At 43.9% G+C, this 22444-nt stretch overlaps 1 protein-coding gene across 1 annotated transcript in view; it reads right to left on the reverse strand.

The window, feature by feature from the left end:
• The window catches only part of RNF212B (ring finger protein 212B), a 136662-nt gene that overhangs the window by 89645 nt on the left and 24573 nt on the right, over nucleotides 1–22444 (reverse strand). The window contains exons 3-4 of the mRNA XM_073610941.1: nucleotides 20350–20465; nucleotides 19241–19301 (exon numbers count right to left, since the gene is read on the reverse strand). Coding sequence (XP_073467042.1) covers nucleotides 19241–19301; nucleotides 20350–20465 — 177 coding nt within the window. The remainder of the gene's footprint in view (nucleotides 1–19240; nucleotides 19302–20349; nucleotides 20466–22444) is intronic.

Here is a 22444-nt window from a genome sequence, read left to right on the forward strand (position 1 = left end):
ACCATCACCAACGATGTTGAGAGGTGATCAATAGTCAATTCATCCCAACTAGTTTCGCCAATACATTGGCTTCATCGGGGGAATAGGCAAAATAATAATACAAGAAGATAAAAACACTAAAGAAATAGAAAGAAAATATGTTATATATAGAATCCAGATATAACATAATTCAAATAGGTAATCATGTCACAGAGGAATCACAATATTGTCCAATCAAGCCCCCCGGCCTCCCAGCTCCCACATCAAAGACATACCATGCCAGACTCCCAGAGCAAGGAGTGAGCGCCGCAGAGCGGCCAGGGACAACGGTCACACCCAACCTTGTAGTTGGCTACAGGGGACCCAGAAGGGTGCCTAAAGAAGCTAAGACAAACATATTGGTAATGAATATTTAATTCTAATTAATCAATTAATCATGTAGGCAAAGCCTCAATTACATACCCTGGTTAAAGATACAAGAGACACATGAAAATGCACTAGGTAGATGACAGCATGATGCTTGAATGATGAAACGGCGGAATGTATGTATGGTCATAGAAACTAAAAATAATATAGTGCATAATGATGGTATTAATGGCATGTTAATGGTGTTTAAAACACGTTAATAGCAGACATATGTTCTAACGAATAGACAAATTACATATGTATAGATGCTTACCATAACAATGCAACGACCAGAGTTGGTAAAAAGGTACTCGCTATACATGAAATCTCGCCGTTAGGGATGCTGAACACGGGAGCCTCAACAGAGTAGCCTCTAAATCAATCCAGCAGACTTGATTGTCTAATATGAATTCAATATATATATGTAAGTATAGGATGTGAACAAAAAAGCTTCCAAATGATGTGTAACCAAACATCAATAAAGGAGAAAAAACTTGCAAATGATGTGAGAACACAAGGAGAAGTTAATAGATTTACCTTAGTCAAACATCGCCAAGCCACAGCGCACTTCCAGCAGCAATGAAGTGGAGAAACAAATGAAGAGGTAAGGCGGCCTTATAAGTCCCCCACCCGAATGGCTAAACCAATTAGCCAATCGAGAGCGGACAAAAAGCGGTCGGAGCGCATGCGCAGTGGCCGGAGTCAGCTGCCTACAGTGCCCAGAATGCCGTGCGCGGCCAAATCACATGGTACGATTACCAGTGATACGCAATAGATGTTACAATCGAGGCATCGGACCTAAAAGAGGAGGGGGACAGGGAGGAATAGATGGAAAACACTCCGCCCATCCAATGAGGGTGGAAAAAATAGGCAGAGATAGTGACAAACGGGTGCACTACGGAGGTCCCGGCCGAAGGGGCGGGCTGACTGATAAGTCAGCCCTTGGGTGTCCATGCAGCCAAAGGCTGTAGTGGGACCAAATCCCCAAACAACACAGAAGCGCAACTCCAGTGACATCGGGGCCGGCTAGGCAGACCAGATAAGGGAACACAAAGGGCAGGGGGGCAGGGGAGGACAACCAAACCGGCGGACATGTAATGCCATGACCACCAGAAGGTGACTGCTTAGACATGATACCCAGCATAAATGGGAGAAAGTAATAAAATAAACAATATAACAATGTTATTACATAACTCAGCAAATTCCATTAAAGTTGTGATTGTGCTATAATTAATAACACCCGTGTATAACAAAATACGTTACTTAGTTTAACTAACCTGTGAAATCAAATTTATCGGTCAGGATCATCACTCAGTTTTCTAAACAACATAATCAAATGAGAGGTGTCTTTCAGAAATATTGGCCACTTTTGATGGCCGACAACACCATTAAGAAATATCTGAAACCATATCCTGAAATTACATATAGACGTGCCCCTTCAATGAGGGATCTTTTAGTTCGCAGCCACCACACGGTTCGATGCCTGGTGGATTATTCCAATGTGGGCACCTTTCCGTGTGGTGCCTGTGACTTTTGTCCATTCATTCTTAACTCTAGGGATATTGTTCTCCCTAATGGCAAGACTAATCGTTTGAAACACAGGGTCACTTGTAAGAAAATTGGAGTAGTATATCTGGCTTCATGTCTATGCGGCTTTTTATGTGGGGAAAACTAAACGCCCATTCCTTAAACGTATTAAGGACCATATTGCACCCTTATACAAACATTTAACCACTACTGCATTGAATAGACATATTGCTAGTGAACACAATTACGACCCGAATGTCGTTCGTTTTGCCGCTTTGGGGCATGTTCCCTCACATGCTCGAGGGGGCAATATTGACAACATTTTGCTTCAAATGGAGACTAGATGGATACACTCGTTGGACGCTGTGAAATTCCCAGGGTTAAATGAATATATTAGCTTTAAATACTTTTTGTAAAATTAAATAATTGACTGTTCTCAACCAACCCTCTTATGTCCGACTAGTGTACCTGTTCTATGCCTCCTTATTATTTGACTGTTTTATGTCATTCGGTTTTTCAGAATTTTGCTTCCATCATGTCCTCTTTCTCTGCCTCTATCTAGTACCCACTGCTGTACTGTCTCTTTAATCATGTAATTTAGTTGATAGGATAGTGAACTTCCGCAATTATTTTATTTAATATTTGTTATGTTGAACTGGTATTGTTTATCATCATTGTTAGTTAAACGTATTTTGTTATACATGGATGTTATTAATTATAGCACAATCACAACTTTAATGGAATTTGCTGAGTTATGTAATAACATTGTTATATTGTTTATTTTATTACTTTCTCCCATTTATGCTGGGTATCATGTCTAAGCAGTCACCTTCTGGTGGTCATGGCATTACATGTCCGCCGGTTTGCTTGTCCTCCCCTGCCCCCCTGCCCTTTGTGTTCCCTTATCTGGTCTGCCTAGCCGGCCCGGATGTCACTGGAGTTGCGCTTCTGTGTTGTCTGGGGATTTGGTCCCACTACAGCCTTTGGCTGCATGGACACCCAAGGGCTGACTTATCAGTCAGCCCGCCCCTTCGGCCGGGACCTCCGTAGTGCACCCGTTTGTCACTATCTCTGCCTCTTTTTTCCACCCTCATTGGATGGGCGGAGTGTTTTCCATCTATTCCTCCCTGTCCCCCTCCTCTGTTAGGTCCGATGCCTCGATTGTAACATCTACTGCGTATCACTGGTAATCGTACCATGTGATTTGGCCACGCACAGCATTCTGGGCACCGTAGGCAGCTGACTCCGGCCACTGCGCATGCGCTCCGACCGCTTTTTGTCCGCTCTCGATTGGCTAATTGGTTTAGCCATTCGGGTGGGGGACTTATAAGGCCGCCTTACCTCTTCATTTGTTTTTCCACTTCATTGCTGCTGGAAGTGCGCTGTGGCTTGGCGATGTTTGACTAAGGTAAATCTATTAACTTCTCCTTGTGTTCTCACATCATTTGGGAGTTTTTTCTCCTTTATTGATGTTTGGTTACACATCATTTGGAAGCTCTTTTGTTCACATCCTATACTTACATATATATATTGAATTCATATTAGACAATCAAGTCTGCTGGATTGATTTAGAGGCTACTCTGTTGAGGCTCCCGTGTTCAGCATCCCTAACGGCGAGATTTCATGTATAGCGAGTACCTTTTTACCAACTCTGGTGGTTGCATTGTTATGGTAAGCATCTATACATATGTAATTTGTCTATTCGTTAGAACATATGTCTGCTATTAACGTGTTTTAAACACCATTAACATGCCATTAATACCATCATTATGCACTATATTATTTTTAGTTTCTATGACCATACATACATTCCGCGGTTTCATCATTCAAGCATCGTGCTGTCATCTACCTAGTGCATTTTCATGTGTCTCTTGTATCTGTAACCAGGGTATGTAATTGAGGCTTTGCCTACATAATTAATTGATTAATTAGAATTAAATATTCATTACCAATATGTTTGTCTCAGCTTCTTTAGGCACCCTTCTGGGTCCCCTGTAGCCAACTACAGGGTTGAGTGTGACCGTTGTCCCTGGCCGCTCTGTGGCGCTCACTCCTTGCTCTGGGAGTCTGGCACGGTATGTCTTTGATGTGGGAGCTGGGAGGCTGGGGGGCTTGATTGGACAATATTGTGATTCCTCTGTGACATGATTACCTATTTGAATTATGTTATATCTGTATTCTATATATAACATATTTTCTTTCTATTTCTTTAGTGTTTTTATCTTCTTGTATTATTATTTTGCCTATTCCCCTGATGAAGCCAATGTATTGGCAAAACTAGTTGGGATGAATTGACTATTGATCACCTCTCAACATCGTTGGTGACGGTTAACATTTGAAAGTGTATAGTGTAATTTTCTCTGTTTTTTCTGATCCTTTTTGTATATGATGTATATGTATGAATTATATATACTTTTTAGCTTTCTATATCAATAAAAAATACGATTTTATATTTATGGTGTTTCAATTTGTTTCTGGCACCGCTATAATCCCAGTCTTCTTGCTCTTCAATCCATCATTTTTCAGGGATGAGGTGCCGTAATTATCAGGACTTCCCACCCATCATTTGTTTAATTACTTTGAAAAGTTTTCCTGAAAACGACCACTGGAAGTAAACGAAAGGACTGCAAGCATCAGCCATAGGAGGAACAACCAGCAACTGGCAGGGTATCAGAAAAACCCTACGAGAAACCCAGCTGCAACACACGAGCTGCCCTCCTGTTAGAATAACGCTTTAGGAAACGCGCCATCTTTTCTCCCTTCACTTCCCTCTTTCCAGCATCCTCCTTTTCCTTTTTCGTGCTTGAAGCATCTGGACAGTGCATGAAACCCTCCACACCCTGAATAGTCATGACGGAAACAGCACGCGGTATTAAACTTGCAAGATCTGGCATTGAATTGCCGACATAACCCCCTGTGATTTGCAGCCAGTTGTGAAGAGGCTGCCAAACCCTCGGCCCCACCCTAAAAGGGAGGAACCGAACTCTGTGCAGATGACATCACTTTCATCCAGAGAATGAGGTTTTTATGCTCCCACCATAAAGAGGGCCGAACTGCATTGCGCTAATAAATTGCTTGTCATAGCCAAACCAAGCAACCCCACCATAGACTCGCTGGGCTTCGCCGATAGAGTCCAGATAACAAAATGGGGAGCAATTCTCAGGGACCTTTTCCCCAATGACACTAGCTAAAATTGCACTCGCCTGCAACCAGTTTGAGAACATATGAGTAATCAACCGATACCGCAGTTTTCTTCCTCTTTCTTACATCCATCTGATCTAACTTTAAATTTCTCCAATGGCAACAAAGAAATACATTCCCACATACTCACCCTTCCATAGACGCTCCTTCACTTCCAGTTTTAGATGCACACCCAAAGCCCCTTCAAAACACACATCGCATTTTTGCAGCATTTGCCAGACATACCCCATCAACCCCGGCTACTCTTTTGTCAGCCGCTTTGTTGTCCGAAGCCTTAATGGCTGTAGTTATCGCAGACGCTGCCAGCCATTGATTGGAGGAATCCAACGGTCCCACACCCGATCCCTGCTGAGCTGTCAACTAACCCCCCCCCGGGGGCCCCCTTGAATAGAGATTGAATATGAACAAGAAAGAGGACATGAAACAAAAGGCTCACCTGGCTGCCTCTGTCCCTCAGGACATCCAGCCGCAGATCCTGATCCCTGTGCAGCATGCGGGATTTCACCATCTTCAGAGTAGCTGAGCACCCCTTCAGACCGGCTCTGTTCACCAAGCTGCACTGTCGCTCGCTCCCCTCAGCAGGCTCCAGGGTGCCCGCCCAAGAGTCCGGCGGGCGCCCGCTGATGATGTCAGCAACCACCGCCACAACAGAACCCTGGGCCCTTCCTCTCCTACTCCCACGCTGGGCTCTGTGAGGGGTGCAGAAAGCCTCACCAGCCGACGTCTGGCTCCTTCCATCCGTGGTGCACGCTCAGCTATGCCTGGACACAGGAGAAAGCTGCCATCCGTGTCTTCTGTCACTGAGGGCCCTGGCCGCTCCCGGGACCTGGCCGGCACCTGCCGCTCTGCCACTTCATCGCCAGGCCACACTAGACACAGGCAGGGATCCTGTATAGCCAGCCGCACCATCCATACTGCAAAGGTGTGAGGGCAGGGAAGTGGTTGCCAGATGAAAACACTCCCACCCTGGCTTAGCCGTAGACGGGGATTCCTCCCGACTCGCACACCAGGGGAAGCAGGCATGTGCTTGGCTGGTGAGGTCAGAGGGTCCCTTGAGGGGCTCCCAGACTCAGGAATGAAGTGCTCAGAAGGCCTAGATCTCCTAGCATGTGGGCGACTAGAAGAGGCCCCAGGAAAGACCTGGCACAGTGGTGTAGTGGGTAGCACTCTCACCTAGCAGTAAAAAGGGTCACTGGTTCAAATCCCAACCACAACACTACGTGCCTGGAGTTTGCATGTTCTCCCTGTGCCTGTGTGGGTTTCCTCCGGGTACTCTGGTTTCCTCCCACACTACAAAGACATGCTGGTAGGTTAATTGGCTTCTGTCTAAATTAGCCCCTGTACATGAATGTGAGTTAGGGACCATAAATTGTAAGCTCCCTGAGGGTAGGGACTGATGTGAATGTACAATGTATATGTAAAGCACTGCATAAATTGACGGCGCTATATACCGTAAGTGCCTTAAATAATAATAATAATAATAATATATTCCCACCAAACAGCAGGAGTCAAAATAAAATTGTCACCTCAGTGAAATGGTAGGAGGCAATGCTATCCACTCTCTCCCCTATTTTGTTCTGTTCCTAGAACCATTATTATTCCATATCAGAACCAATATCAAGGGGCTACAAGGAAATATACCCCAACACACAGTGACAGGAAAGCAGAATAGAATAGCAATCTATCAAATTTTAACCACTCGACCTCCAGAAGGTTTTACCCCCTTCATGACCAGGCCATTTTTTGCTATTCAGCACTGTGCTGCTGTAACTGGCAATTGTGAAGTCATGCAACACCTTACGCAAATTAAATTTATAGAATTTTTTTTCACACAAATAGAGCTTTCTTTTGTTGGTATTTGATCACCACTGGGTTTTTTCTTTTTTTGCTTTTTATTATTATATAAACAAAAAAAAACCCAAAATGTTATTTTCTACTTTCTCTGATATTACATATCCAATAAAATCAAATTTCTTCATACATTTAGGAAAAATGTATTCTGCTACATGTCTATGGTAAAAAACAAACTGCGTTTTTGGGGACACTATACTATTGGAGCCACTAGCATAGTTCTAATTGTAATCAAAATACTGATCCAGACACTATACTGGTGATCAGCGACTTATAGAGTGATTGTGATAGTATGGAAGACAATCTAGCGCTAACTGACACTAGCTGGGAGGGACACTAACTGACTGACACTGACATTGCTAGTGACACTAATACAGTGATTAGTATTACTGCACACTGTACTAATGCCACTGGCTTGGGATTTTGGGAAGAAGTTAGCATCAAGGGGCAATCAAGGGGTTAACTGTGTAACAAGTGGAATGTGTGCTGCTTTTACTAACGGATCTCTCTGTTTTTTCTCCCTTAAATCGGAGTTGAAAGATTGCAGCGGGAGGGGGGGCCCTCTCCCGCCACCAATAAAAGCGAATCCGCTGCAGAGACCACTTTTTATATTGTAGCCGGCCGAACACGGGGCTACCGGGGTTATGGTAGCTATCTGCTGCCATAACAACGATATCCGCCCCCAAAAAAAGGGACGTATATGTACATGCGGCGGTCAGCGAGTGGTTAAAGCCAGTGTCCTTGGTGCCAGGAAGAAAAAAGTTGTAATTGAGTATTGGCAATAAGGGAGAATTATCGGTCCAAGAAAATTTTTTGTGCAAAGAGTCCCATACTGCAAGTGTGGAGGTAGTTAGTGGTGACATATTGGGTGAGAAAGATCTAAAAGAGCGGGGGATCCAAGGCATAATAGATAGATCAGTACCACTCAGCACATGTTCCAATTGGACCCATAATTTAGTTTCACTAGCATACTTCCAATCAGAGATCCTATATAATGCAATGGCATTATAGTACGCCTTAAAGTTTGGAAGAGCCAGACCCCCTGCTTTTTTGGAGCGGAAAAGGATCGCTCGGGGTATCCTAGGATGTCTGCCCTTCCAAACGAAGTAGGATATCATGGTCTGTAAAGTAGAGAAGAACCCTATAGGCACACCCAACGGCAACATTTGAAAGATAAAGATAACCCGAGGAAGAATGTTCATTTTAATAATATTTATTTTACCTAGCCAAGAGTGTAGGAGAGAGGACCATTGTCTCAAGTCTGACTTAATACTGCTGAATTTGTATCCTATATATATTTAAATTGTGTTATCACCAGATTTCTCTGAAAAGTTACTCACACATTTTTGCACTTTGGTGTTTTGGTTTCTGTTCATTTTTGTAATTGCTTACTGATCATTAGCGCAGCTCAGTCTTACCCCTTTTTTTGTATTTTTGTATGTATCATACAGCTGAGCTGCTGCTGCTTCTATATATATTTTTTTTAGTTTATTAGTTCATTAGTGCGGTTAACCTTTTTTACCTTAATAGATAAGGCTAGCTCCACCCTAGTCCTAACAAAGCTCAGACAAGACAAACAGAACACCAAAGCCTTCTTCTAGTTGGGGAGAAAAATAATCCTATAACGGAAGGTTTTCCTGTACCCACTCTCTCTTTTGCAGACATTACCTATTCCAGTACCAATTGTTTTATTAAATCAGTTCATTATGCGTCCAGACAACTTCTATGGGCGCGTAAACTTAAGAGAACAAAGTATTCTACGCATCTACTTCCACAGAGGCTGCCCTAACCACTTCACTAAATTTTGGGTTTGGTGGTTTGGGGACACCTCTACAGCAATGATGCCTAATCTCTAACTAAATCCGTGGTCAGCTACTGAGACAATAATGGAATTTCTGTCTCCGTCCACTAATTGCTCCTAATGGGGAGAAGTAGCATTCTAAAGAGTTTGGAGGCAGCTGAGTTCCTGATTCTCTGTTATACCATAAAGCATTTCACATCTCTCGAATCCTTGACTAGTGCACACATGCAACCGGAAAAGAGATGTATTCAAGTGAAGTAGACATTCAGGAATATTCCACTCCAATTCCTTCCCTGAATAGAGCAGGATCAACTTTCACAGGTCAGAAATCATCCACTGTACGGTAACAACTACAGGAGTGTTCGGGAATAGTTTGGTTAGTTGGGATAAAGAAACCCTTAACCACTTCCCGCCTGTCCTATAACAGAATGACGGGCGGGCAGTGGTTCTGTTATCCTGACTGGGCGTCATATAACGTCCAGCAGGATAACTGCTGGAGCGGGCCCGTAAGGACATGCATCGCGGCGATCGTTGTTGCGGCGTGTCAGTCTGAAACACCGCTACACCGATCTCAGTAAAGAGCCTCTGACGGAGGCTGATCACGATGTAAACAGGAAGTGCCCAGGCAGATGGCAATCAGTGCCCATCAGCAATGCCTGCCAGTGTAATCAGTGATGCCTATCAGTGCCATCTATCAGTGCCGCATATCAGTGCCCAGCAGTGCCGCCTATCAGTGCCACCCATAAGTACCCATCAGTGCAGCCTTTCAGTGCCCAGTGTCGCCTTTCAGTGCCCACCAGTGCCACCCATGAGTGCCCATCAGTGTCGCCTATCAATGCCCATCAGTGCTGCATATCAGTGCCGCCTATCAGTGCTCGTCAGTGCCACCTCATTGGTGCCACCTTATCAGTGCCGTCAATGCCGCCTTATCAGTGGCCATCAGTGAAGGAGAAAACGTACTTTTTTACAAAATTGTATAACAAAAGAAAACCTTTTTTTTTTCTAAATTTTGGGTCTTTTTTTATTTGTCTAGCAAAAAATAAAAGCCACGGAGGTGATCAAATACCACCAAAAGAAAGCTCTATTTGTGGGAACAAAATGATAAAAATTTTGTTTGGGTACAGTGTAGCATGACCGCGCAATTGTCATTTATACAGCGACAGCGCTGAAAGCTGAAAATTGGCTTGGGCAGGAAGGGTGGTAAGTGTCTGGTATTGAAGTGGTTAAGGGAAGATCATTTATAATGATGGCAATAGTAGCGAACCCCAGATTCTAACCAGAACTTCAAGTCCAAACGTCATTAGAATCTTTATCAATATTAACCAATTTTGATAAACATTTCCTATCACTAACATGATATAAATTAATTTAGGTAATTTAATGTATGAAAGACATCCTATTAAGTTATTAGGGCAACCAAAACAGGCCACTTCTTATCAACTGTCCATAGGGGTTGACCATCCCCTCATGGGCCTAACCATTCGAATATTTAATCCTGTGAACTGATATTTGGAAACATTCTCGGTTCATATCATATCTCCTGTTGACCAATTCCTCAAAGAACTATACACAAAAATGGGAAAAAGGCCTTAAAAGCAAAATTTTTGCCTGCACATTCTCTATTTTGTACACAAGGGGTTTATCTCAAAGAAGATCCATAAATTAGGTTTCACAATCGTATCTAGATAGTACGTATCTAGATGCGATTGCTCATTTGTGGTCCATGTATTGTTAGGTTTACCATTGTCTAAAGCTGGCCATTCTACAATTTTCTTGTACAATTTCTGTACAATCACCTGTAGATTTACCCACAACTATGTGGTTCAAGGGCCTGCCTAATTGGATACAAATAAAAGTGTTGTTTAGGTTTGACCTAATTTTTCTGAAGGAAAATTGTTCAATGACCAGTTTAAAGCAGAACTTCAGTCATTTTTCATCTTTCCATCTATTAAATCTTCTGCCCTTGTTGTTTTAAATTTGGATAGTAAAACATTTTTTTGCCAGTAAATACCTTATACAGCCTACTTCCTGTTTCTTGTCTGGTAAAAAGCCTAGGCTTATGACATCATGCACAGCTCTGTCTCTCTCACTCTCACTCTTGTGAGAGTTTGCCAGGAAGGTAGGGGGAGGAGTCATAAGAAGGCCAATGAGAGCTGCAGAGCTGGAGGTGTGCCTCTGTGTGTCTGTGTAAATCCAGGAAGTGAACAAGCAGCAGCTTCAGCTGCCCACAGTTAAAATGGTTGCAGTCAGACTCAGTGGAGGGAGATTTCTACACCTCTGCCGGGTTAGCCCCCCCATATCAAAATTTTTGAAAAAATCTTATGCAGTTTGTTAGATCTTTGTTAGATCAGGTTAGATCAACCGTTGTTTGTGTTAGATCTCACACAGAAGAAGCAATATTAACAGTTATTTGCTGGGGGGGCTAACCCGTCATCAGCCCCCCTTATCAAAAAATTGACCAAACAGTTAGCTATTTTGGAAGCAATTTGTTAGATCCGGTAAGATCAAGTGGTTTTAACGTTAGATCTCACATAATTAGAGACTTATTAAGTGATTAATGAGGGGGGCTGGCCCCCCCTTATCAAATTTTCTGGCCAAAAATCATTCAGGCTAATAGATATTCGTTAGATCCAGTAAGATCAAGTGTTTTTAACGTTAGAACACACATCATTTCAGAGATATTCCACATCAAAATAGAGATATTAGGTGGTACATATGGACGGGCTGGCCCCCCCTTATCAAATTTTCTGGCCAAAAATCATTCAGGCTAATAGATATTCGTTAGATCCAGTAAGATCAAGTGTTTTTAACGTTAGAACACACATCATTTAAGAGATATTCCACATCAAAATAGAGATATTTGGTGGTACATATGGACGGGCTGGCCCCCCCTTATCAAATTTTCTGCCCAAAAATCATTCAGGCTAATAGATATTCGTTAGATCCGGTAAGATCAAGTGGTTTTAACATTAGATCTCACATAATTAGAGACTTATTAAGTGATTAATGAGGGGGGGCTGGCCCCCCCTTATCAAATTTTCTGGCCAAAAATCATTCAGGCTAATAGATATTCGTTAGATCCGGTAAGATCAAGTGGTTTAAACGTTAGATCTCACATCATTTCAGAGATATTCCACATAAAAATAGAGATATTAGGTGGTACATATGGACAGGTTACCCCCCCCCCCCCTATCAAATTTTCTGGCCAAAAATCATTCAGGCTAATAGATATTCATTAGATCCGGTAAGATCAAGTGGTTTTAACGTTAGATCTCACATCATTTCAGAGATATTCCCCATCAAAATAGAGATATTAGATGGTACATGTGGACGGGTTAGCCCCCCTACATGCAATTTTCTGGCCAAAAATCATCTAGGCTAATAGATATTCGTTAGATCCGGAAAGATCAAGTGGTTTTAATGTTAGAGATATTAGGTGATAGTACGTAAGGATGAGATTAGATCTCACATAATTAGAGACTTATTAAGTGATTAATGAGGGGGGCTGACCCCCTCTTATCAAATTTTCTGTCCAAAAAATCACCCGGCTAATAGATATTCATTAGATCCGATAAGATCAAGTGATTTTAATATTTGATTATCCATAATTACGGGATATTATGGATATTTGGTAACGATGCACGTATATCCATACTAGTGTCTATATCGGAGGCGGTGATGAGCATTTTCACATGTACCAGTGAGGAGTGCCATTGAGCATACCGAGGTATGCTGAAATTATGTGGGACATTAATCGACAGGTGTGTCCAAGCCCAGTGAAGCCTGAAGCACAGTGACAGAAGCCAGAGGGAAACTTCGGAGGGCTCTGGTGAAGGAGTCAACCGTGTGCCCATCTACGCTAGCTGGCTCAAAACCAATGACACGAAGAGACAGTAGCGAAAGTCCAAACCCTTGCAGAGGGCCCCCCATTGTTGCCTCCAAACTGCCCAGTGTCCTGTTTCTTTTGACAAATGCTGCCTGGTGTCGGAGAGTCAATGCACACCAGACTCCCAGAACTTAGCACAGATTTAAGCCCAATCAGAACCTCGCAGAGAGGAGCGCGGATACAAACCACCGAACAGGCCAGGGCCACCACTTCCTCCATGCTCCCTGACAAGCTGGTGGGACCTTCTCCTGTTGTTCCCATCCAAGTAAAGGGAGTCTACACCAAGGCCCTTCTGGATACTGGAGCTTAAGTGACTCTTCTCTACAGAGACTTCTATGATAGGCACCTCAAGCACCTGCCTTTGCAGAAGTTGGAAGAGCTGCAGATATGGGGCATTGTGACTCAGAACTTCCCCTATGATGGCTATCTTCCGGTCAAGCTGACCTTCTATCCCTCCATGGCTGGGAAAGCCAAGACTTTTGAAACTCAGGCAGTGGTCTGTCCTCACCCACCAGGGGCCAGTAAGAGTTCTCTCATCATAGAGACCAATACTGATCTTGTCAGAAGGCTGTTGACACCTCTTGTTCTGGAGCCGGGCACTTCAACTACAAGTTTGCACCCCATGCTGAGACAAGCCTACCAGCACCTGGTAAAAAAACAGAAGGGAAAGATCTGGCACTTGGACCAGTGTGAGAAGGTGTTACAGCCTGGTAAAGTGGCCTATTTACGAGCATCTGTCAAGCTAAATTGGAAGCAAGCAGGCCCTTTCATTGTCCTTCAATCAGACGGACAGAGAGAAGACATAGGAGGGGAGATAATTCCCGAGGTAGTTTCAACCAAAGGGTTGCAAAGAAGTCACGGAAAGATCTTGGTTAGTGTCCACAACATAACAGCCTCGCCAGTGAAGATGCCGGCTCAGATGTTGCTGGGACAAGTGAATCTGGCCACCCCAGTCCCACCGTCTGATTTGGTGGGGGGAGCAAAGAATGGGATCTCTGTGGAGGAGCTCTATCCGAAAAATACTCCCCTTTTGCCTGAATGGAAAGAAAGGGCCAAGACTCAGCTCCTGAGATGGCAGGCTGCATTCTCCAAGAGTGAATTTGACGTGGGGTGTACAAAAAGTGCCCAATACCAGATCCATCTCTTCGAGTGCATAAGCCCTTCAGGGAAAGAGTTTGATGGATTCCTTTAGGGGACTTGGAAGATCTGCATGAACAACTGGCAGAGTTGAAGAGGGCAGGTATCATCCGAGTCCCAGAGTCTATACGCTTCCCCAATAGTGGTGGTACAGAAGACGAATGGGTCACTGAGGTTGGGTATTGACTACCGGAAGCTGAACTTAAGGACCATTCCCGACCAATATAACACCCCAAGGATAGAAGATGTCTTGCAGAGCCTGTCAGGAGCGAAGTGGTTCAGCATGCTGGATTTGAAGAGTGGGTATTACCAAATCCCCATGCACCCTGAGGATTGGGAGAAGACCATTTTCATTACCCCGCAGGGGATCTTTGGATTTGATCGTATGCATCAAGGCCTGTCTGGTGCCCCAGCCACCTTCCAAAGGCTAATGGAGAAGACCGTGGGTGACATGAAACTGATCGAGGTGTTGGTGTACTTAGACGACATCATCGTTTTCAGCAAGACCCTGGAAGAGCACGAAGAGTTTCTGCAGAAGGTCCTTAAGAGACTCCATGGTGAGGGGGTTGAAGCTGTCTCTGGAAAAGTGCCAGTTTTATCAACCCTCGGTCAACTACCTTGGTCACATTGTGTCTGCTGATGAAGTGGCCACTGACCTCCTGGCCGAGGCCTACCAACGTGACTGAGCTTAGGTCATTTCTGGGATTCTGCTCTTATTACAGAAGACTTGTCAAGGGATTCGCTAAGATGCTGACCCTGATCTGGCGAAGCCTGTCAGACCAGCTGGAGGGCCCAGAAAACACAGAGAGTCCATTCAGGAACAATTGACTCTGAAGTGTGAAGAGGTTTTAGGCAGCTGAAGTGAATCCTAACAACCGCTCCAGTCGTGGCCTATGAAGCTTCAACCAGGCCATACGAGCTACACTTTGACGCCAGTCGAGATGGGTTAGGTGGGGTGCTATATCAAGAACATGACTGCCATCTACGGCCTGTTGCCTACGTGAGTCGGAACTTGGCCCCCGCCGAGAAGAACTATCCCATGCACAAACTTGAGTTTCTGGCCTTGAAGTGGGTGGATAAGCTGAGGGATTACCTGTATGGAGTGGAGTTCGTGATCAAGACCGACAACAATGCTCTCACCTACATCCTCACTACCACCAAGTTGGACGCCATGGGTCACAAATGGTTGGCTGCTCTATCAGGGTTTATTTTCAGCCTGAAGTATCGACCGGGGTCAGGAAACAAGACGCTGATGCTTTGTCAAGAAAGCCCCATTGTTCCAGAGACCCTCCAGAAGAATAGGCCCAACTGACACCTGAAGGGTACGAGCCTTATGTCAAGGAGCAGAACATCAACCTGGAGTAGGATCCAGGATCGAAGAGGTTGGAGTGTCAGCCGTTGGTGTCCTCAGATGTTATTGCAATGTCGCCCAAGTCGGGGATGAAGGTCTGCCCAAGCTGTCAAAGACCTGTGAAGGGACCAGTTAGAGGACCCTCCCTGTAGCTTGGCATTCAATGCCTTGGAGAGCCAATGCCCGGACTTGCTCCTCACTGACTCCCCGAAGGAAACCCATCTGCTGCACCGAGAGTGGGATCAGTTTCAGGTGCACAGAGGGTTGGTCTACCGAAGGGGCCCCTCTGACGATTCTGAAGAAAAATGGCAGCTATTCCTACCTGAAAAACATACGGAGACAGTATTAACTGCCCTACTATCAGAAACCATGAATCAGACCGAGACAGAAGTATAGTTAAATCAAACTTCTTTAATAATAATAATAATAAGGTAAACAGAGTAAGCGTAGTCAAAACAAGCCAGAGTTCAGTAACCGGATCGGGTAGTCAGCCAAGCAAATGTCAGAGAGCCAGAGATAAACGTAGTAGTACAGCAAGCAGGATCAGGAGCCAGAAGGAACGTCAGCCTAGCAAGTCTTCAACAGGAACGCAGGAGAAAGACTCTGTGATGTTGACAAAGGTGAAGGCAGAGATCAAGTGAGCTGGACAACTTGCTGGGTAACTGTGGAGAGAAATGGGAGCTGGCAATTAGCCAACAGCTGAGCGGCCAGCTCAGAGTAGGAAGGGCTGAGCCCAGCCCTGACACCTACATGACAACCATGGCCACCTAGGGCCCAAGAGGACTTTTCTCCTGGTGAGGGACCGGTTCTACTGGCCCTGCATGCAGGCTGAAGTTGAGGACTATTGCCACTCCTGCATCAGATGTATCCAAAGGAAGACTTTGCCTCACCGAGCTGCCCCAATGGACCATCTTCAGAGCCAAGGACCCATGGAGCTGGTGTGCATTGACATTCTGTGCTTGGACCCTGATCTGAGCGGGCAGGGAAATATCCTGGTAGTGACTGACCATTTCACTAGGTATTCCCAAGCATTTTCCACGAGGGACCAACAAGCATCCATGGTGGCCAAGATCTTTGCGGAGAAATTCTTTGTGCACTATGGTCTGTCCCAACGCATCCACTCTGATCAAGCGAGAGATGTCAAGAGTAGTCTCATCAAGAGACTTTCAGACCTGTTGGGCATCAGGAAGTCTAAAACCACCCCGTATCATCCTCAAGGAGATCCTCAACCAGAGAGATTCAACTGAACCCTCCTGGATATACTTGGAACTCTAAGTTCAGAACAAAAGCAGCACTGGAGCAAGCATATAGTGGCTATTGTGCATGCTTATAACAGAACCGCCAATGATGCCACAGGTTACTCTCCCTATAGTTTGATGTTCAGACCGTAGGCCCGGCTGCCAGTAGACTTGGCCTTCGGCACATCCCTCGACCATACCTTAGCATCTTTCCACAGAGGGTATGTGGATCGCCTGCAGAGACGTCCGAAAACCACCTATGATAAGGCTCAAGCTGCCTCATATGCCCGAGGACAGAGAAACAAAATAAACTTTGACCTTAGGGTACGAATGCAGGACCTACAGCCGGATGACAAGGTGCTGCTGAGAAACCTGGTTGTCCCTGGAAAGCACAAGTTGGCTAACTGCTGAAAGTCACAGCCCTATGTCGTTTGCAAGCATCTGCCCAGACACCCAGTATATCAAATCCGGCCAGAGGGAAGCACAGGCCTGCTGAAGACTTAGCATCACAATCATCTGTTGCCTCTGTCAGAAGCAGTTCATGTGCCACCACAGCCAGATTTACAGTCCACACCCACGGCCTCTCAAAGATCCCGGCCAGTGACTAGATCTCACTCTGTACCCCTTGCTAAAGATGAAAACAGTGAGGATGAAGAGAAAGATTGTCAGGGCTTGCCACCCCCCTTTTCTTCTCCTCCCAAGGTGACTGCATGCAGGCCAGAGGCTCCTGAGTTTGTACCTCAAAGTCCACCTTTTGAAGAGTTGGAAGACCCTCAATCTTCCCTGCTGACAACAGACCCCTAAGACTTTCCATCCTTCTTTGAGGAAGCTGAAGCTGATATGCAGGAAGAAGAAGAGACCAGTGTGCCTGTAACCCCAAAACCTAAAGAACAGCGAGAGCGAAGGGTTATTCACCCACCCAAAAGACTAATATATGATATTTTGAGTGAAAGCTCTGAGGAGGTCGTTCTCATTGCAAAAAGGACTCTTGAAGAAACTAACTCTTCCACTGCAGATTTGGTGGTGGACAATCCCAACTCACTGTCTGGGCTGGGCTCAGCCCTTCCTTCTCTGAGCTGGCCACTCAGCTGTTGGATAATTGCCAGCTCCTATCTCTCCACAGTTACTCTGCTGACATCCCTTCTGGCTCCAGATCCTGCTTGCTGTTCCACTACATTGATCCCTGACTTCTTGCTTGGCTGACTATCCGTTCCGGTTACTGAACTTTGGCTATGTTTTGACTACGTTTGTTCTTTTTACTTTTATTATTAAACAAGTGTGATTTAACTGTACTTCTGTCTTGGCCTGATTTCTTGGCTTCTGATACTCAGCCCCTGGCACATCTAGCTGGGCCATTCCAGTTAACCTCCCCTCCTATGCTAATTGTTTGGATGTTCCTCTGCCAGGGTTTTATGCAGATGTAAATTGTATGGTTTCCTGTGCACACTAACCTGTTTTTTTTTCCGTGTGTATATCAAAAGCATGTAACAGGCCAGCCCGTCCATATGTACCACCTAATATGTCTATTTTGATGTGGAATATCTCTGAAATGATGTGAGATCTAATGTTAAAACCACTTGATCTTACCGGATCTAATGAATATCTATTAGCCTGAATGATTTTTGGCCAGAAAATTTGATAAGGGGGCCAGCTCGTCCATATGTACCACCTAATATCTCTATTTTGATGTGGAATATCTCTGAAATGATGTGAGATTTAACGTTAAAACCACTTGATCTTACCGGATCTAACGAATATCTATTAGCCTGAATGATTTTTGGCCAGAAAATTTAGTAAGGGGGGGCCAGCCGCCCCTCATTATTCACTTAATAAGTCTCTAATTATGTGAGATCTAACGTTAAAACCACTTGATCTTACCGGATCTAATGAATATCTATTAGCCTGAATGATTTTTGGCCAGAAAATTTGATAAGGGGGGGCCAGCCCCCCTCATTTATCACTTAATAAGTCTCTAATTATGTGAGATCTAACGTTAAAACCACTTGATCTTACCGGATCTAACGAATATCTATTAGCCTGAATAATTTTTGGCCAGAAAATTTGATAAGGGGGGGGGCTAACCTGTCCATATGTACCACCTAATATCTCTATTTTGATGTGGAATATCTCTGAAATGATGTGTGATCTAACGTTAAAAACACTTGATCTTACCAGATCTAACGAATATCTATTAGCCTGAATGATTTTTGGCCAGAAAATTTGATAAGGTCATTAATTACTTAATAAGTCTCTAATTATGTGAGATCTAACGTTAAAACCACTTGATCTTACCGGATCTAACAAATTGCTTCCAAAATAGCTAACTGTTTGGTCAGTTTTTTGATAAGGGGGGCTGATGACGGGTTAGCCCCCCCTCAAATAACTGTTAATATTGCTTCTTCTGTGTGAGATCTAACGCAAACAACGGTTGATCTAACCTGATCTAGCAAAGATCAAACTGCATAAGATTTTTTCAAAAATTTTGATATGGGGGGGCTAACCTGGCAGAGGTGATTTCTACAGCATATTTGGCAAGTACAGAATCACAGTATATATAAAATAATATGCAAAGTGGTTGAAGGGAAGCTTCAGAATGGAAAAGATGTTTTTATTACAAATGATGTGAGCAGACTGCAGTTCCTCTTTAAGTTTTGAATAGAGAACATACAGCACAGCATTAAGTATGGGGCAGAGTAATGAAAATGATGAGGGATTTTTTAAGATGCTCCCTGGGCAGGGCATGCTATTTGCTGTAACTAGCATATGCCCTACAGCTCTCTCTTATATATAATATAAAATCCTCAGAAATAAATGAAAAATAACAGATAGAAAACACAAAAAACAAGAAGTTACTGAATTCTTACCTTCATGTGAGTAATCAATGATTTAAGCTCCACATTTTCTCTCTTTATTGCTTTTAGTTCACTATGAAAATAAGCATTTACCAGTCATAAAATCAACTATCAACACAGTCAAATATTTTTGAGAAATATGCAACAGAATAAAAGCCAATACACAAATGTTCGATTATGACATAAACCTATAGGAGTTGTTAAGGCATTCTATGCATTATGATAAAAAAACCTTGTGTGTATAGCAGCCTCCCTCTAGCACCCCCTAATTACTTACCTGTGCCCCCTCTCTCTCCAGCGATGTCCACAAGTGTCTTCGCCTTCTGGGACTCTCCTCCTGATTGGCTGAGACACAGCATCAGCGCCATCGTTTCCCACAGCTGTCAAAGTCAGTTAGCCAATCAGGGGAGAGAGGGGGCCAGGTCAGTGCTCCATGTCTGAATGGACACATGGAGCTGTGACTCAGCTCGGGTGCACCCATAGCAAGCACCTTGCTGTGGGGGCACTCAACAGGAGGGAGGAGCCAGAAGCAGCGAAGAGGGACCAGAGAAGAGGTGGGTCCAGGCTGCTCTGTGCAAAACCAACTGCACAGAGGAGGTAAGTATAACTTTTTTTTTTTTATTTAAAAGGAGACATTACAATCACTTTCATTTTGGGACAAAAAAACCCCCACAAACAATACATGCACATTTTCCTGTGCTTTATCCCTTTTTACAAAACAACAGGCACTGAAAAAACACATTAATCTTGCCAAAAAGAATTGTACTATTCTCCACCCTTCGTGTATAGATTGATTCTATCCCAGAAAAGCAGTGCACCTGTCTTGACTCTAAAGAGCTTGCCACTCACTGCGTATAGAGAAAGGGCTCTTGTAATATGTAGCTCTGGGGGCGTAACTACATCAATAGGCACAGAGTTCCCAGCTGCTTCACCTGTGATTATGTCACAGAGAGTAATAAAAGCAGTTTCTAGAGATAAGAACAAGGTAAAAGAAAAAATGCTGGGAGATGCTCTAGAGAGGCAGAAGGAGGTCTAAGGAAAATTCGGGTAATGTCTGGACATATCCTTTAAAATAAAATATTTCTTCTTTAAAATAAAGAAGAAATAAATCAATAACATACTTTTCCAAGGTGTTGATCTTCAAAAGAGCTTCTTTAAAAGCATTTTGGTTCTTAATTATATATTGCTTGTAGAAAGCTACATGCAGTTCATGTTGTTGTTTCTGGAAACACCATGCCTATGTAAATGATCAAAGACAGAAATAAATAAAAGGTCTTCACGTAAACAAAGCTAACCAAGTCAAAGTTCCATACCACAAAATATTCTTCAAAAGAAATGACAATATTGGCAGAGGACATTATTCTATGAGAAATAAATAAATTATCTTTTTTATCTCCTGTCGTGTGTCAAATCCACAGTACTTTCAGAATTTACTAGCACTCTGCATCAAAAACCTGTGATGCAGGCACAAGTGAAAGCTTAAGTTTAGTAGTTAGATGTCAGGGTCATCCTAAAGGTTTGGTTGAGGCTAGGAATCAGGGCATGTGGGGTAACGCTGCTTTACTATTTAATTTTAGAAGTAAATGCTCCATGTTAAGAACTAGCTGCACTAGGTTCTCCGTAAGAAAGCAATACTGCTAAGACCATAGCAAACTGTGCCCATTCTTTAACAGTGAAAATTCCTAAATATCTAGGGCTACTTGACCATATATATCCCCCACACACAGCATATGAATCAGGTATGAACAGCAGGCACATCAAAATTATGTGTCGCAAGATAGAAATTTGTGTTTAAAAAACCCTTTTTCTACATATACCACATCTCTACAGAAAGATCCCTTCCTAAGTTTCTTTCAAATCACATGGCTAGTTGGGGAGAGCTAACCTGCCAGAGGTATAACACTGGCTACTTTCACACTGAGACGCTTTACAGGCGCTACAGCGCTAAAAATAGCGCATGCATAGTGCCGGTAAAGAGCCTCCACTGTCTCTCCAGTGTAAAAGCCTGAGTGCTTTCACACTGGAGTGGTGCGCTTGCAGCACAGTAAAAAAAAGTCCTGCAAGCAGCATCTTTGCAGCGCTGTAGGAGCGATGTATACACCGCTCCTAAAGTGTCCCTACCCATTGAAATCAATGGGGCAGCACCGCCAAACCGCGGCAAAGTGCCGCTGCAGCAGCACTTTGCAGGCAGTTTTAACCCTTTTTCGCCCGCTAGCGGGGGTTAAAAGAGCCCCGCTAACGGCCGAATAGCGCTGCTAAAACGAGGGTAAAGCGATGCTAAAAATAGTGGCGCTTTACCGCCGACGCCCGCCTGCCCCAGTGTTAAAGTAGCCTTAATGATATAAACCTCCCTTCCCAGAGGGACTGGAATCCCAATCCTTTGCTGAACTTAGGGTTCCCTACCTACAGACTAATGCACAAGTTGTGGCGTAAGGCCAAGCAGCTGCAGGGGGTTACAGGGTACACTGGCTTCAGTACTTTATGGAATAATCATTCCTATCTCGAATAGGCTAAGCTTTAATATGCCCCTAAATGGCAGGCTTATGGTATTACACATGTTAGGCAAGTTTTTAAAGGAAATAAATTGTTGCCCTTCTCTGTTTTGCAAACCAAATTTGGTCTCCTTCAATGGATGCACTTTTACTATCTGTAACTACAGTATGCCGTTGCAGCCCAACATTTCCCAGACAATTTTTGCTTTTCTCCTAATCCAGTGTTCCATATGATGCAAAAGGTTACTTCCACTAAGGGTTTATCTCTAACTATTAAGCCTGGAACACACAGGTTGAATATCGAGAGAAACTGGCCAACATTCGGCCCGTGTGTATGGCAGCCTGTCCGACAGAAGCTGGACGTTCAGAAAGGCATGCCAAAAAAAATCTGCTGATCTGAATCTGATGAGCTCTCTCAGCCAATGGTTGCGAGGACTGACCAGTGTGTTCTGGCAGTCCACCTATGAGAACACAATAGCTCAGCGGGGAGATCGCTGTACTAACATCAGATAGTTAGGGAGCTCCACAGTTTTTTTTTTGTTCAGCCCGCTGGATTAAACAAAAAACTGATAGTGTGTACCAGGCCTTACTCTCTGCTTATTGGGACCTAGCTGGATAATTATTCGTGTAAGGCAAGAGTGCAACGGGGAACTGATGGGAGATCAGTGGGAGGAACCTATGGAGGTGGTCTGTTCCAGTTCCTTGAATTTGTCACAATAACTTT

The sequence above is a fragment of the Aquarana catesbeiana genome, linkage group LG01, assembly GCF_042186555.1.
Source record: "Aquarana catesbeiana isolate 2022-GZ linkage group LG01, ASM4218655v1, whole genome shotgun sequence".
NCBI classification, from domain to species: domain Eukaryota; kingdom Metazoa; phylum Chordata; class Amphibia; order Anura; family Ranidae; genus Aquarana; species Aquarana catesbeiana.